At 23.8% G+C, this 17,499-nt stretch overlaps 1 protein-coding gene across 1 annotated transcript in view; it reads left to right on the forward strand.

Annotated features, from left to right (window-relative positions):
- Positions 1-17,499, forward strand: part of LOC145838004 (cAMP-regulated D2 protein-like) — a 34,020-nt gene that overhangs the window by 11,777 nt on the left and 4,744 nt on the right. The window contains exon 9 of the mRNA XM_082945523.1: positions 1,307-1,407. Within this exon, the coding sequence (XP_082801649.1) occupies positions 1,307-1,407 (101 nt within the window). The remainder of the gene's footprint in view (positions 1-1,306; positions 1,408-17,499) is intronic.

Consider the following 17,499-nt stretch of genomic DNA (forward strand, 5'->3'; position numbering starts at 1 on the left):
CAGCGTGAAAAACATATACTATGTAAGAAAATATTACTAATAGAACATTTAAGAAGTAAATATTTTAAAGTTGTTTTCAAAACAAATAAAATAAAGTCTTTTAATAAGTAAAAAAAAACTTTGCGAACAAAGCATGTAGTGGTTTAGAAAGACAGTTACAATCAGTTTTATATTTTTCAACATACTTTGAATAGCTTAAGTAGTTATAAAGTTTTTAATAAATATTATACATAGTTTAAATCCAAGTTTTAGTGCACCCTTTTAGAAGAAAATCATGTACACCTAAAAAAAGTTTTCTTTATGTTTTTGTAAAACTTTCTAAATTATCTAGCTTGAGTACTTTATTTACATTTTTTGTTAGAAATGGTGAAATATATTGTATAAATATGTCTTATTAACCTATTTTTTTCTATACTAAAAAGCAAAATAAGTACTCTCAAATTTTGTGTTAGTGTATATGTACGAAAGCTTTTAAAAATATCTTATCTTAGCTTTAAAGTTTTCAAAACTATTAAATCCATTTAAGCCATTTTAACATTTCAATGCTTAAAAATCTAACCAAAGATAGTTTTGTGTTATTTGTAGAGACAATGTAATTTAAAAAACTTTTTAAAACAAGTATAAAATTAAAGCATGTTTTAAAATACAATATAAATAGAGTATAAATAAACAAAAACTTAAAATATAACTACTTTGAGTTTATCTGTTTAAGTGTTTATTTAACTTAAGTTTTAAAAGACGGAAAAATAAGAGCAGTAGACTCATAAACACATGCAAAACTTAAGTTTAAAACTTTTTAAATTAATTTGTATTTTTTTTAAACATTAAAAAATCTTCGACTAATTAATTTTTATTACAAACACTTCTTTGAGAAAAAATATTGTTTATAAGTTGATGCTACATGATTATTTTAAAGAAATTATGTATTTAAACATTCAAATTTTTTTTTAATAGTTAAAGTGTTAAAGCTGTTTAAACTTCTTTTGTTACTTAAGTCTATATAAACAAAACTCATCATAACGTCAGAAGAAAATGAAGTCTACAAATATTTTTACAAAGTTACTATTTATTTTAGTAGCCCTTTAGTTACAGCTTATCTATAATTTATTTTTGTTCTATTGATTAATATGCAAACCTAAAACAAAATATTTAACGCAAAACTATAACATTTACGTAAATTAAAGAATTTGTCAAAAGTTTTTTTGCGTATAAGGAAGTTCCGCTTTGCAGTAAAACTTTTATAAAAATCAGCTATTTTTAAACAGGTCATCTTAAACTAATAAATTATTTGTTTTTGTTTATACAGCTAAACGATTGGCCAAGACTTTTCAAAGGCTCCACAGAAACGACAGTGAGTTTTAATATGGCTAGACTAAATGGAAAAGGTCAAACTACTTTTGACGATGGGTTGGCATCTTTATGTGATTTTTGGGATAACGTTGACCGATACACAAACGACTCATTAGCAGTTGGTATGTTACCCTATGAAGAAATTAAAAAGAAACTAAAAGGATATCAGAAATTTTAAATTTTTAAATACTTTTAAGCTAAAAGTTTAAGTACTTAAAATTAATTTTTTTCACTGAAAGTAGTTTAGTAATATTTTTTTATCTCAAACAAAAAATACTTGATTAGCTTTTGGCAGTACAAAAAGTGTTTTGTAGTCTTTGTAATACTTAAGTAATTAATTTGTTGGTTTTTTATGTTTTAACTTATATATTCATACGGTTACAAAGTAAAAACATTGTAAAGCAAGAAAACTTCTACAATGTGTTTAAAAGATACTACAAAACCATAGCTTAACGCATTATGTTTATACAATATTTTGTTAAACTTTTTGCTTAAATATAAATGCTGTCTCTATTTTCTAAAATACAAGTCTTGCAGATGTTGTGTATGTTTTTAAATTCCCCGATGTGGTGAAGGGTATAAATACTGTTATAACAGATAAAATCATATGAATAAATTAACTTATTTAGTTATACCGATAACGTAGCTGTTTTTTATTCTGATAGTTAACTTTATTTTTGTTCTAATCACGCTAGTGTCACACTTTTTTAAGCTAAAATAAAATATAAGAATTTAATAAAGGAAAGATTCAAGTTATTAATAAGCGAATGACAAACTACAGTTTTTATCAAAACTTTATAAATGATTAATGCCGAGTCACACAATGAAAAAGCAAAAAAGTTAATGGCCTGTTTACAAGTGGGTGACTTGAGAAGGCATAATTGGAATAAAACATCACTCGTTGTGTGCTTTAATAATTGATTAAAGTTTTCACAAAACTTAGATTAAAGCTATGTATTTCATTTTATTGTGTGTAATTTTCAACCGTTGAAATTTGATCCATTTGTAAATTGATGATTTTATTTATTAAACAAACCGGTATGATGGGGCTGCTGCTCTTTTACTTTTTTATTATTCTGTGCTATTTTGCTTGGAATTAAATGTTTTAAATGTTTGATTTAAACAAATTTAAAAAAAATAAATTTTTGATTCTAAATACAATCTCAAAGCAAATTGTATTTTAATTACAATTTTTTTAATTAAGTTTAAAAATTGTAGAAGTAAAACTATAATGTTCCTTTTTGTGTAAAAAGTATTTATATGTCTTTAGCAAGCCGATTATTTAAGATAAAAGACAGCATAGCACATTTTTCAATGATACTTAAAAAAAAACGTTATAATTAGAAAAAAAGTTACATAACTAAAAAGATACAATTAGTTTTTAAAACTAAAAGTTTGAAAAAAGAATTTTAGTGCTTTTCCATTTAAGTAGAAAAAAATCAACGAATTATATGAGATCAATTCATTAATTTATTAAAACATTTTTATTGATTAACTATATCCTTACATTTACAATGAACACAAAAAAAAGTAATCCTAGTATAACAGTCTATTTATTTGTTTTTTATTTTTAGAAACCAAAATAAAGAATATTTAATGACAAGCAAATACAACTTAAAAAAGATAGTTTAAAAATAACGTAGTAATTAAAAATATTACCTCTTTTAGTGTTTTATATTTTTTGAGCTAAATTAATTGGATTTAAACTACTACAGAAAGATTAACTTAAAAAAAAAACTAATTAAATGTTGCTAAATCATTCTTAATGAAGTTGCCGTCTATAATCGTATATAATTAACCTTTAAAAGCATAACTTTTAACTTTTTTTTCACTTTGTAAAATGTTTTACCTACAGCTAAAAAGGCTAGATATCTTATCATAACTAGTTGTGAATAATATCAAGAAATAATTAGACTCGTATTTTGTATAATTAAAAAAACATAGTATAATATAATAAAACTTAATACTACTTAATAAGTTTTCAATTGTCTTTATTTAAACTGTTTAGTTTACGTATAACAAAGTGTTAATTTTTGTCGATCTTGAGGTTCACAATATTTGTTATATTTCTAAACAATCCAGGGGACGGCAACCTTCAATAAGTGACAGCTCGATTTGTTAAGAAAAAGCATTTTGCGGATCATCGTTGTTTTGACAAATCTTATCAAAATATAAAAGTAAACTGTTAATGAATGTTAATAAACAAGAACAGTTGTTGACTAGCAATAGACTTAATATTATATTTATTATAGTTTTTTAATTCAATTAGTTAGTATAGGTAGTTTTTAAGCTAGAGAAACTTCGCAGGCCAGATATTTTTGCATAATGGGCCCGCAGGCCGTAGTTTTCGGACCCAGAATACAAACAGTTCGTATATAATACTGTACTTTTATCTTCAAAAGTATTTACTGCTGTAACATAAATTTTTAAATATATTTTTGTTTAATTAAAACTAAAAATAAAATCTATTCACCTTGTTATGTTCGCTTTTTGTGAGTCAATAATCTAATAGGAAAATTATATTCGTAATTATATATTATAAGTTTTCGTACAATACATGGAACTAAAAAATCAAAAATTATACATAATTAAGAATAAATTTGGTCTAATAAGAACTGATGCATTAAGTTTTAAGTTTAAACTTTACCTTAAAAGTATACAAAGTAAACTTAAAATAACTAAATAATTAAATTCTTTCAAACAATATAAATACGACTCAATTTTTCAGAACAATATATATTTCATGCTTCTTTCATCAGTTGTATGCTAAGCAATAAAGATAAAATTTCAAATCTAACTTATATAGTGAAAATGCAATCAACGTAATTATAATAAAGCAAAAAGTAATTAACAATACATAAGTACTTCTAATTACAATGCAACTAAAAAATTAATAAAACAGAGCAACAACTTATAAAACATTAAAAAAAAAAAACGAAACAGTATAATCAAAGTCTTTATGTTTACAAAACTTAGGTTTTCTTAACAAAATACAAATAGCCTCAAGTTTAATTGAATCAGAAATGTGAAAACAATTATTAATTATTTTAAATCTTTTTAAATCATAATTACTAACACAATCAAGGTTATTTACTAAGTGTTCAGCAATAGCAGATCTTTTTGAAGCATTTATTACTCTAATAGATTTAGTTTTCTTATTACTCATACAAAATTCATCGATACTTTTTGGAATATGTTCCTTTATTCTTTTGTCAAATAGTCTTGAGATCATCCCGACATAACTAGCTTCACAGAAGCAGTTAAACTGGTAAACTACCATACTTTGTTTAAATATAAGTTGTTGCTCTGTTTTATTAATTTTTTAGTTGCATTGTAACTAGAAGTACTTATGTATTGTTAATTACTCTTTTCTTTATTATTAATTACGTTAATTGCATTTTCACTATATAAGTTAGATTTAAAATTTCATTTTTATTGCTTAGTATACAACTGATGAAAGAAGCATTAAATATATATTGTTCTGAAAATTTGAGTCTTATTTATATTTTTTGAAAGAATTTATTATAGTGTCAAAAAATGTTTAATTCAATAATTAAAAACACGAAAACTAGTTTAAGTCAGGTATAATAAAATTTAAAATAATATATACTCGAAATATTAAAAACACTCTAAATTTTTGAATAGAAGATAATTATTCCCAATTAAAAAACATTATTGTTACATTTTTAAGCATACTGTTTATTAACTGTGTAATAAAATCATTTAAGTGTTTATAAATTTGCAAACTATTGCAATAATCAGATTTAAAAAAAGTCAAGCGTTTTTTTTGTAAACTAATACAGATTTAAATTAAAAGTAGTGAATTCTTCAACTTTTGTTTATTAAATTTTCTATAGCCTGTTAAAAAAAAACTGTTTTTCTTATAACATTTTTGCAATTTTTACGTGTACAAACTAAATATGTTAAATGAAATTTATTCTAAGAATTAAATGCAATGCATTAGACATTATAAAGAGTTGTCGTAGCGCTAAATATCATCTAATTGTCTTTATGTTATAATGTTTTACACGTATGTTTTAATAGATTATGAACTTTAAAGCTTTTAATGGTACTTTTTATTTACATCTGCTCAGCTAATAGTAATTGATATGCGCAGAATATATTTTAACATTACTTGTAGGTTTATACATTAACAAAAATGACGTAGTTTAGTTTTGAACACAATAAACTGTTTTCTCATCAAGCGAGTTTTAACAGTTTTTAAGACTTTACTCACATGAAACCAAAGGTAAAATAAATATAAAGCATGTGCGTAAATCGAGGACTTTGCGTTGAACTGGATGCAGTGAGATGTCATTCACAGTAGCAAGGCGATGATTAATGAGAAAAAATTTAAAATGTTTAAAATCGGCGGCATGAGTTACGAGAAGCCATTGCTTAATTCAATTTGTAGCAAGTACAAGTGTTTCAATGCGCTCGGCCTCCGTACTTTTTGATTTAAAATGTTAAGAATAAAACAGAAAAAAACAAACAAGTGCTTTCGCATTTTCTCGTTAGCTGTGAAACTTCATTCGGCAATTGGTCGTCTGTTTTTTGTCGCCTTCTGCCAGTAAAAAAAAAAAAAGTTATGAAATAAACATAAAAACATTTTTTGCATAAGTATTACCAGTTGCATATACATCTGCCAAAGGTGAGCGAAAAAACGACATTTAAAGTATTTCAAGTAATATGTTTTCGCAAATCTCTTAGGAAATTAAACTTTTCAATACATAAAAGTCAAAAATTTATCATAACATTATAAATAAAGTTTTTTATCAATCAGTAATTAATAGATTTAAAAAAAAAAAGTATAAAGTTTTAAAGACATGATAAGTTGAATTGAACAAGGTAGAGAGTTTTTGAAAAGTATTATAACCAAATTTATGTTAATAGTGTTAAATAGATTTATGCAAATTGTATATTTTATTCACGACCGGTTTCGGTGGCAAGAGATTGCAACCTTTTCAAGCAAAAATAAAATATGAAACTGCATATAACAACTAAAAGATTAAGTCTTATGTTTAAAATTTACAGGAAACTACTTATATTTAATTTAAAATTAGTTTTTGAAGTACTGAAACTTAAATTTCGTTCTCATAAAATTAAACTTAATATTGCATTATTAGAACATTTGACAGTATATTTTATGTAACAAACTCTATAATATACGTACTAATTCCTAATATTCTATTTTAAGTATAGCTGTTGTATAACAGTTGATGGTAAAAGTACTTTTCAAGATACTATAAACACTAGTTAAAACATAAAATTCTTTTTTTTATGTCAAAAACTTATAACTTTCGAAAATTTTATGAATCATTAATCTAATTAGTGTTTTACTTTAATTTAAGAATTTTAAATATATAAAATATCTTATTAAAATGATTAAAACAAGTATTAAAACTTAGATTTATGTTCTAGTTCCATAGTTATGATGTTTTTTTAAAAGTTTTACTAATTTAATTCATATAAACTCGATTTTAGTGTGTATTTAAGAAGTTTTTTTAACTACAGATAAAAAACTGATACAAATCTTTAAAAGTTTAATGTGTAAGATTATTTATGTAAAGTTTAGTTACATAAAAAATCTGTTTAATACTAACTCATAAATTAATGCTTTTTCTCTTAGTTTTTGACCATGCTAAAATATTTTTGATCAATATTTTTTTATTGAACTTACTTAAACAGTAAAACTGCTTGATAAATTTAAAATCATCTACTTTAGTTAACATTTTAAAAGTTTGTAATACAACACCTTTAAACAACTATATAAAGTTTAATTTTATACTACAGCGAAAGAACTTTGTATTTTTCTACGTTTTTAATAACTGAAAAAAAAACTTTAGGTTACAAAAGATATATGTCTAAAAAAACATATACTAACACAAAAATTCTTTAACTTCAAACAAATAAAAAATAAATTTTTATTGCTTTTTTTATTCATAAGGTACAAAAAACTTATTGTTTTTTTTTTATAAAGTCTTCAATATAAACTGTTATCAAAGATAAAACTATACTAAATAATTTATAACACAAGTCGTAAAATATTAGCTTGTTTTATTTTGGTAATATTACAATTGAAAGAATTAACAATTTATAAACTTACATGTACAAAATATAATTTATACATTTAAGTGATATTTAAACATTGACAAGAAAAAATTCCCCTGCAACTTGTGTACTTGTTTTAAAATTAACGATTTTGCTATTTAGACAGAAGCTAAGAAAATAACGCGAAATTCCATTACAAAAATTGTACAAGATACAATAAGCATCTAATTTAAAAAGGCTCAAGAGAAGTTTTGATTAATTTGTGCTCAAAAAAGCGATCGTTATACACATCCGGCCATCATGCTCGTTGAATGTGACATTTAATTTTTAAAAAGGCTTAAAGGGAAAGCTTTAGAACATGTTAATACATTACCGCCGTGTATATTTTTGTAAAATTAATACGGTACCAGTCAATACGATAAGGCATTCAATATTACTGTTGAACCATAAAAAAAACAAGCTAAGATGCAATAAGCGACGTTTCTCAAGCTCTGCACATAATTGCCATTTGAGCAACAGTTTACAATAGAAAACTCGTTAATCTCAATTGCACGGAGGTTAAAATGATAAATACTCACATCTTAGTTGATGTTTTATTACTTGTTCAATGTACATACTAAATTGAACTGTCGCATTGAATTGTTATTTATTTTAGCAATTTTTTGTAAAAAAAATATTTCACATAATTTAAATAGGTTGTTAACTTTTTTTTATTTTATTTTAAAAACATTTTGTTTTATATACAAATAAAAAATACGAGACTTATTGTTTTTAAAAATTTCACGCTTTAGCATCATCATACTTATTTTTGATATGAATTTAAACACTTTATAGAGTTATATATTTTTGAAGTGTTAACACATGATAAACTAATTTTAGTTTCAATAAACTAGTTGTATTAATTTTTAGTACCTTCATATTCATTGGAGTTTATCAAAAAAATATAGCTCCTGATTTTAAAGCTGTGAGCACGCTAGTGATATACTCAATGTTAAGGTCAGAATTGAAATTCGAATCGGTACAATAGTCTTTATAAAAAAACAGTATATCTTTGCTAGTTAATACATCTATAAGTAACCAAACTTGTGTTTACTTAATAAAATAAAAAGTTTGTAATAACTAAAAATTTAAAAACTATGTCAAACATTACTTTCTTATTTTTTTATTAAAATGAAAATATTGTAGAGCTAAGTTTTATCAACTCTTAACAAAACATTTTTATTGAAGTCACAATAAATTATATAAACTTACTTTAAACATTTCTTACAAGTTCAATCAATAACTGGATTTCAAAACACTTAATTTAAAGTTTGTAAAATGTCTTTAATTGTATTAGACTTATTTACGTAAGCATATGTATACAAAAAAATATATAGTTCAAGCTCTGTAAGAGATACATGGTATTTTGTTATGATTTCAGTACAATTTTAGCTTGTTTAAAGTAAGTGAATACATTTTTACTTGGGTATCTGTTTAAATAAGTAAATTTAAAACAAATAATAAAAATACTAATATGAATGACAAAACTACTTTTAATAAATACATTCTCTGATAAAGCTATAAAAATCTTTTCAATAATCATGACACGATTGAAAATCAATAAAACAAGTTATAGCTAGCAGATGAATGGCGAATTTAAAAAGCGTTTTCTTAAACAAAACTACTCAGGAAAATAAACAAAACTAAGGCTTTGGTTTTTAACTTTTTGTTTCTTATTTAAGTCAATGGGTGTTGCACTCTCGCCCTCCAGATGCTTGGTATTTGCTCACTGCCGATAACTTTGCACTCCAAACTCCTTTAAATCTGGCAGACAATTTTTTATTTGCTCTTGATCGATACCTACAACTTGTTTCCGTCGACTGAATAACAAAAAAAAAAGCATGTAAATTAACTTAAAACCAAACATTTGCTAAGTAGTGTAATATAATCAAAAGTTTGTTAGCAAAATAGTCAAAGGTCTTCACTACATTGAAGTAGACAGATACAGTTTTCGTTTTTTAGCTTGTTTTGAAAACTGAAGCATCGCGAAGAAAGCTCATTACTGCAATACATAAGTCTTATTCAAAAAAATATTTCAAAACTTTCCTTTTTGATCGAGATTAAATTATGGCACTGATGAGCTCTTTAAGTAAAGACTTTTTTTCAAAAAACAAATTTAAAAAGATGTAAACTAAATAGTATAATACTGTTTAAAGGTTTCTAAAACTAATGAAAACTTTTAAAATCAAGTTAATACCAAAGTTAAAAAAAGAGTATTTAATCTTATAAACTTGCAATAAATGAATGTTTCAAACGTTTACAATAGTAATACAATTAGTATAGCTAATTTTTTATATATGATTTTATTTAAACTCATAAACTGTGATTTCATATGCATATATAACAAAACTTGTACCAAAACTAAAACTTAATCAAGGACTTTTTTCTTGTACAGTCGTCTAAAAGATAAAGTTGAGATAATAAGGAACAAGTAAATTAGTGAGATTAAAATAACGTTTATTTTAAGAATATAGTAAAGAGAAAAATTAAATGCAACACTGTTAATACTTGTATTTGACTATTTTCACAAGTTTTTATTTTTAAAAGTAAGAAATTTTCATTGAAAAATGATTGAATAAGTCTGTATTGAATAATTATCTATCATGTAAGTTTGTTTTTATGAAAAGCTAATATTGAACCTAGATGACTTTATGGATAAAATTTAAAAATCCGTTTACTAGGCTAGTTTATAAACCTAAAACTTCATGTAAGTTATATTTTACAACTAGTTAAACTTTTTAAGTTTTAAAAACCATTTGTTTTACAAAACAAGGCAAAAATAGAAGTTAAAAAAAAAAGCTAGAGGTTACTCGGTAAAAGTTTGTTTTTATATTTTTAGAAAACTTTACAAAATTTACTAGCATATTTTTATAAACTTACGGACCAAAGTAAATGTTGCGCCTAATTCGCCGGTCAATTATACTTTGCAAATATGCTGCACACCTAGAGTTTTATTTAAAAACGCAAAAAAAAGCGGTTTCGATCCTATCTCATCATAAGTTTAATATTAGTCTTATGCCTTATGTTTACTTGCAAATACATAATATTGAAAGAAAAGAGGAAAGTTGACGGTGCTCGCACAAAACAAATTTCAACCACCGCAAAGAAAAATCTACTAACACCTATCATTATGCGCAGCTAGCATCTGCTGTCAAACATGTACGCTGATAATAAGCGGCCATCCCTTTTATCATGACGTCACTACGTCACAAAAAAAGCAAAACTTTGCAAACTGCATATGCTTTTGAAACGTGAGAATCGTTGAGAATTTTATTTGTTTTAGTTTTTATTTTAGATACCAAGTATATCTTTTTAGCTTTCACACAGTTTCGTGTATCAGTAAACATTGGCGAAAGAAAGACTTTTGTTTATTTATGTCGCGACTTTTTGCTGACTTTTTAGGTCGTAAAAGGGTTAACTTAGAAGTTTTTTTATTTTATTTATTTTTATTGGGTCTCTTGAAGACAATTTAAAAGCATAAGCAAATATTAAAGTTTAGAGTTGTAAAATTGACCAAATAAGTTGCAATTGTTATAATATAAACTATAACAATACTTTTATACTAAAAAATTTTCACACAAAACTTGACCAACAAAACATTTTTCAAGATAAGAGTTTGCAGTGTAAATTCGATCGTAAACAGCTTTACTAAAGCAAAAATCGTTAAAAATCGTGTAGATTTGTTTTATTACAGTTTATCTGGACTATAAGTAATTATTACTGGCTAGAACTCAACTCAGAGGAGTTTAAGCTAGAGAAATGAGTAAGAATTATTATAAAATGAATAACACCATTCATTAGTTTGAACATAATAAGCTGTTTTTACTTTTACTATAAATATAACATTATTCTGCTTAAAAATTTAAAACAAGTAAAAAAAAATTAAAAATTTATTATCAACTAAAAATAAAGTCAGTATTTTTCTATTTTTTGAAAACTACCTATTCTAACTTTTTAGTAAGTCTTTTACTAAAGCTTCTGTTTATATTACAGCGTTAAAAACAATTAATTTGTCCAGTAAAAATACCTTCAGAGTGTAAAACTTGCAACTTGATTTTTTTTTAATTAAACAAGAAACAATTAAATTTTAGAAACCTGTTATTACTGTAAAGTTGAGCATCAGCTTATACTTTTAATTAAAACCAACATAAGATTAAAGATTGTTTATTAAATCAGTTGGTTTATTAAAAAGTTATAAACTATTAAAGTTTGAAGTATTAGTAATGCTTAAGTAATATTTTAACTACTTTACATAGTAAATAGTATTAACAGTTATTAGTTTAATACTAAAGATAAATTTGTATATATTTAAGATTTCAAGCTTAAAAAGTTATAAAATGTGTATAAGGCCTTGGAACTTCTTTTTTAAGAAAAAAAAAATAAGTTGTATGCTAATTTTGGACGGAAACCTTTAGAATAATGTACTTTTGTATTAAACACTTAAAAAAAAAAACTTATGACAAACCTAAAGGTTAAAAGTAGTGAAATTTTAAACAATTTTTCATTATTTTTTAACGTTTCTAATTGAATTCAAAATAATACATGAACGGCATAATCTGACAACTTAATAAACTTTTAAAGACTATATCTTGAAAATCAAAATAACATTTACTTATAGTTTTGCTTGGGTCAAAAATTGCATTTTTAAGCTTTTTGTTTAACAAAAAAATACTTAAGCTCTTGATTCAGTCAAATTTAAAATTAAAAACTAGCTTTCAATAAACAAATCCCCAGTTATTAATGATTGTTACTAAACAATTACAGTTGCTATAAATGTTATACATAATACTATAACTCAAAGAGTTTAAAGATAATATAGAAAGTATTTCAAACATGAAAGTTACTTTGATTTATTTTCTAATAAACAAATAAACCTCAAAACATAAAGTATAAAATTTTATAAATAAATTTGAATGATTTTATAATTTATATTACATTTTAAAATATAACAATGAATATGAGGTAGATATTAATTAAAGAGTTTTTGCTTCACAGCAAAAGAAAAATATTTTACCACTAATAAATATAAAAAAGTTACTAAAATAGGTTAAGCTTGTCACGAGTACAAAAAAAAATCAACTGAGGTTAGGTACGCAGTTAAATCGTTGCTAATCTTTATATATAGAACAACTTAACTTTCTTTTTGCGGTAATTTTCTTTGAAAAATCTTTTAACAAGTTCAAAAGATCTAAAATCTGGCATAAATGGATCAAACTTACTCGTTTTGTTTCCCCATGGTGAAATAGCGGTCAAACAAAGTTTCAACGGGAACTTAATGAGATCTTATAAATAAAAAAGTACACTGGTTCATTTTTCACTACTTGTTCTAATTAAATGCTTTTACTTTGCTATTTTTTTGTTAATAAAATACAAATGAAAAAACAAAAACAAAAATCTTATTATAGTTACCAACTAATTTGAAAAAAAAATCTTTAAAAGATTTTTGTCATTAATAGCATAAACTTATTTATTTTAACTAAAATTATTATATTTAAGGAGCAATTGACAGGAAAGTTAAACAAACTAGACATAACCAACTTAAATTATCTGTTACGTTTTTATATTCTAGTGAAAATACATAATTTTTAAAACAAAGGCTTTGATAAATAAAATTAATCTAATAGTTTGTTTAATTTTTTTCTAGAGAAATATACTTTACAAGTGCGAAGGTAGTTATTTTTAAGTTCTTAAATTAAAAACTCATAAGTGTAATCTGAGTTCACAAGCATAGAGTTTTATATTCTTTAGTAAAAAAGATAATTTGTAATTACACAAAGCTAATAAAGCTCAGTTTAAAAGTGTTAACCATGTCATTTATTTAATTTTAATTTTACTAATTTAGATAAACACTATAAAAAGTAGGGTCACAGAAATTATTGCACTCCTTTTTATTGTATGACCATTTGTTTAAATATATATAAGGGTACTAGATAATAATTATTATAAATAGTGCAGCTATAACTATAATGACTGTATTTCAATTTAAATAAATGAATTAAACTTGAAAATTAAACTGTGTATAGATTTTTAGGCAATACAATTAAAGGCACATATGTAGTTTCTTTGTAAAACGAGAGAACGCTTGTAAATCACAAACAGTTAGAAGACATTACATGGTGGGCTATAAATGTCGCATAATTCTTTTCCTTACCATTTGATCACTGAATTCAACTTTGAAATGGTCAACATGATTTCATTTTGAATTTAAGTTTTAAGCTTACATGACTTACAGCTATAATTGTTTTTTGTAAGTTATTACAAAAGACTACGCGATAGTTATAAGTTATTTATATATTTTTTAAGTTTTTTAACTTTGTCATTTATCTTTTAATACTTTTTAAAAGACTCAGATTTATTACATTTACAAAATATCAAAATGCTAGATGAATTTAAAGTTGGTTCTCAAATGGACATACTTTTAGATAGAAAGTTCCAAAAAAAGACTGCAAGGAGAGGTTAGCTTAAGTTTAAAAATTTTATATACTAAACATTTTTTTACATCAGATTTAAACAACTTTAAGTATAAAGAATTAGGTTATTGCATATTAATATTTTTTATATGAAGAGCTAAAGCTAAAGCTTGTGACCTTAATAAAAACTGAAAAAAAATTAATGAATAAAACTCAAACTAAATATACTTTTCTTATTACAAAAATAAGCAAAGTTATTAAAAAAAAAAATATTTAAATTAGTCTGACTATAAGTTAAACGATTTAGTGATTTTAAGTTTATTCCAAAACTAGAGTTTCGCAATGGTATTACTACTACTCTCTTCAGTCAAAGTAAACCCTTATTTATTCATTTGTTTATGTTAATATCTATTTATTAATTTGGTTTATATTGACTTAAAAGGACTGGTAGTAATACCACTGCAATACTCTTATTTTGGAATAAACAAAAATTACAAATCGTTTATCTGTAGCATTTTAATGTCTTTTTTTTATTGAGCAAAGTTCTATTAGCTTACTTTTTAATCTTTTTGAATAAGTAATTATAAATAAAAAAAAAAACAGTTTTTTTAACAATTTCACTTAATTGCGTAAAAACACATAAGTCACAAAATAATACGTATAGTACTAAAGAAAAGTGAAAAATTTGACTTTTTATATTGTTAAGGTCAAGAAGCTCTAAATAAAAACGAAGAAGACTTTAATAAAAATCAAAGTTGTGATTTGTTGTTGCAAAAAACACAAAATAGTGATACAAATGTTCTATGTGACGTTTTAATGGTTTCGTGTAAATCATCAACAAGCAGTAGTGGTACCACACAAACACTAATATCTGAAGTAAAAAGTAAAGAAGAGCCTGAAAAAAGTAAGCATGATTATTTACATTAGATTTATATAATTGTAAGAATTTAAGCTTTAAAACATAAAAGTCTTTTATAAAATTGATAGTTGTAAATAGTGTTATCACCTTATTTAATTTAAAAAAAATTGTATGTTCCATAAATGTTAAAAATAAAAAAATTACAAACTGAATCTTTTTTTGAAATGCTTTAACTTTAGTATCAATTTTAAACTACTTTGAATTCTTTTTTGTTGATGGATTAAAACTGTCAACACAGACAAATGGTTTTCAATCAGCTTTTTTTTTTGGTGATCTAAACCCAAGTGGCCCATAAATTAAAACACTTATCAGAAAAACAAGTAGCTGAAAGCTTATTCTTTTGATTTAAGATTAACTGATTTTCAATGACACCTATTCCACAGTACATTGTTTATTAACAGAATGTAATTATAAAAATTAATTATATTGCCTACGTTTATTTCATTGTTTTTTGTTTGTTAGTAATTAATAAGTCTAGGTACTGTTACTAATAATTTAAGTATAGTTTAGTTTGTATAACCTAAAATTTTAAAGTTAAAATAATAATTTTGATTTAGATCAAAAAAGCAATTCTAAAGTATGCGAAGATGGAAAGTTTTCTGCACCAGATTGTATCGAACATATTCAAACAAAAGGTATATAAATAAATATACAGAAGCGTAAGTATAACCCTACAGGGAATTTTTAATAAATAAGCTATATTATTTCGTTTTGTTCTGTGGTCAGTAAAATAAAAAAAACAACATATTAATACAAAAGTTTTATTACTACAAAAATAACTTTTAAATGTTTAAAATAGAAGCATTATAAACTACAGTAAAAATTATTATTGTTCGTTTTAAACACGTTTTGTTAGATAGTATCAATTTATGTTGCAAATAAAAAGCACAATGTAGTTAATATACTTAATACACTTTTAGGCAGCACTCTGTCTGATAGGTCCTTAAAAAATTCAACTTCTAAGTGCACTAGAAGTGGTTACATAAACTCAAACCGAGTAAAAAGGTAAATTAGTTTAAAGGTAGTACTTAATTAATGCAATACAAAAAATAACTGCTTTTATTTTTGTTTTACGTAGTATTTCTCGGTGCCCCATAATAAAAGCAAAGCAAAACAATAACGAAATTTTTGAACCTACTACACCATACAACTTTTACAATGCAGGTTAACCTTCATTTTACTTAGATAAGAAAATTATCAAAATAAGTTTTTGTCAAACTTTTAACATTTACGAAAATCCAAAGTATGTTTTTCTAATCATCAATTTCTTATAGAATATCTTTTTGTTTTCAACTTAATTATTTCCACTATACATTTATAAACTTAGTTTTCGGTATTTAATTTTACAAGTTTATGTTTTCAAACAGAATAATAGGCTTATAATAAAATAAATGTATTGTTTACGTTTGAAAATTAGCCTACTATTTAGACTTCTAGTTTAAAAACCTTAAAAGAACTCAAAGGTTTTTTTAAAACTGACTAATTTTTGTCAAGCTCAAAATTTAAAGTTATAAATATAATTTTGTAAAATTGATGTTCAAAAAGCACTGTTTATTGAAATGTATCTAGTAAACATTTATCTTATGAATTAATTTTTTCTTAAATAGTTTGTTTATAAGCTTCAAAATTTCATTAGCAGCAAAAACTTCAAGCTTTCCGGAAAACTTAGTTGACAAAGTCTATACAAAAAGTTTAAAATCTTCTGAAGGTTGCAACCATTTAGTTAGTTCTTTCAAATTGCAATTCTTTTAAAATTTGTTCTATTTTTTAAATATAAACTTATCTAATCAATAAGAACTAAAGCTTGTCTTCAAAAAAAAATGTATATAATTTTATACAAATTAACTTAAGACAAATTAAAAAAACAATTAAAACCGAAAAATAAATAAAGACTTACAAGTATAGGGTAAGTAGATTATTCATATTAAAACTGAGTATAACTTAGTATATTGATAAAGATTATATAATATAAATATTTTATTTTTATTATAATAACTAAAGACAAAATAAATATTTCTTATAAAACGTTAAGTTTTATGTAAAATCTACATATGTATTATATTATATATTTTAATATAGATATATATATATGAAACCATAATTTTTTTTTGATATTTAAATTATCTTACATTTTAGAGTACAATTTAAATACACATCAATAAAAGGTAATGTAAAATTTAAACGTTTATTAAAAGAAATCTTGCAGTAAGTTTTTGTTGCTTTTGTGATTAAATTTATGTAAATTAAAATTACTCCCTAAACAAGTGCAAAAGCACCTTATGACTAAATTACAAACAAGATTCAAACAAACTGCAATTAAGCACAATTCCCTTATCTGAAAATGATTAGCTTTTAACGTTTCAACACGTTTTTAAAGGTAAATTTAAAGCACTTAACTTTTTTTGTTACTTTAATTAAAAAAAGAATTTCTTAAACAAAACTGCCTATATACAATTTTAAACAAACTATCATCGATTCGTTCAGTTTAAAGTTTAAAAAAAAAACTGATGGAAGTTTTTAACTGTTAACTACAATTTTAAATTCAAAAATATTTTTTTCAAGTTTACATCTAACATTTTTTTAATTTATAGTTGTTATAAGTTGTGATGTAAGTATATAGTAAAATATTAATTTACATTTAATTAAATTGTTGTTGATTTTTGTTTTTGTCTTTACATGTATTAGTTTATAGTGAGGCTATTTGAATACTTTTATTGTATCATCTGAGTT

This window comes from Thalia democratica, chromosome 1 (genome assembly GCF_965202585.1).
Source record: "Thalia democratica chromosome 1, ktThaDemo2.hap1.1, whole genome shotgun sequence".
NCBI lineage: Eukaryota > Metazoa > Chordata > Thaliacea > Salpida > Salpidae > Thalia > Thalia democratica.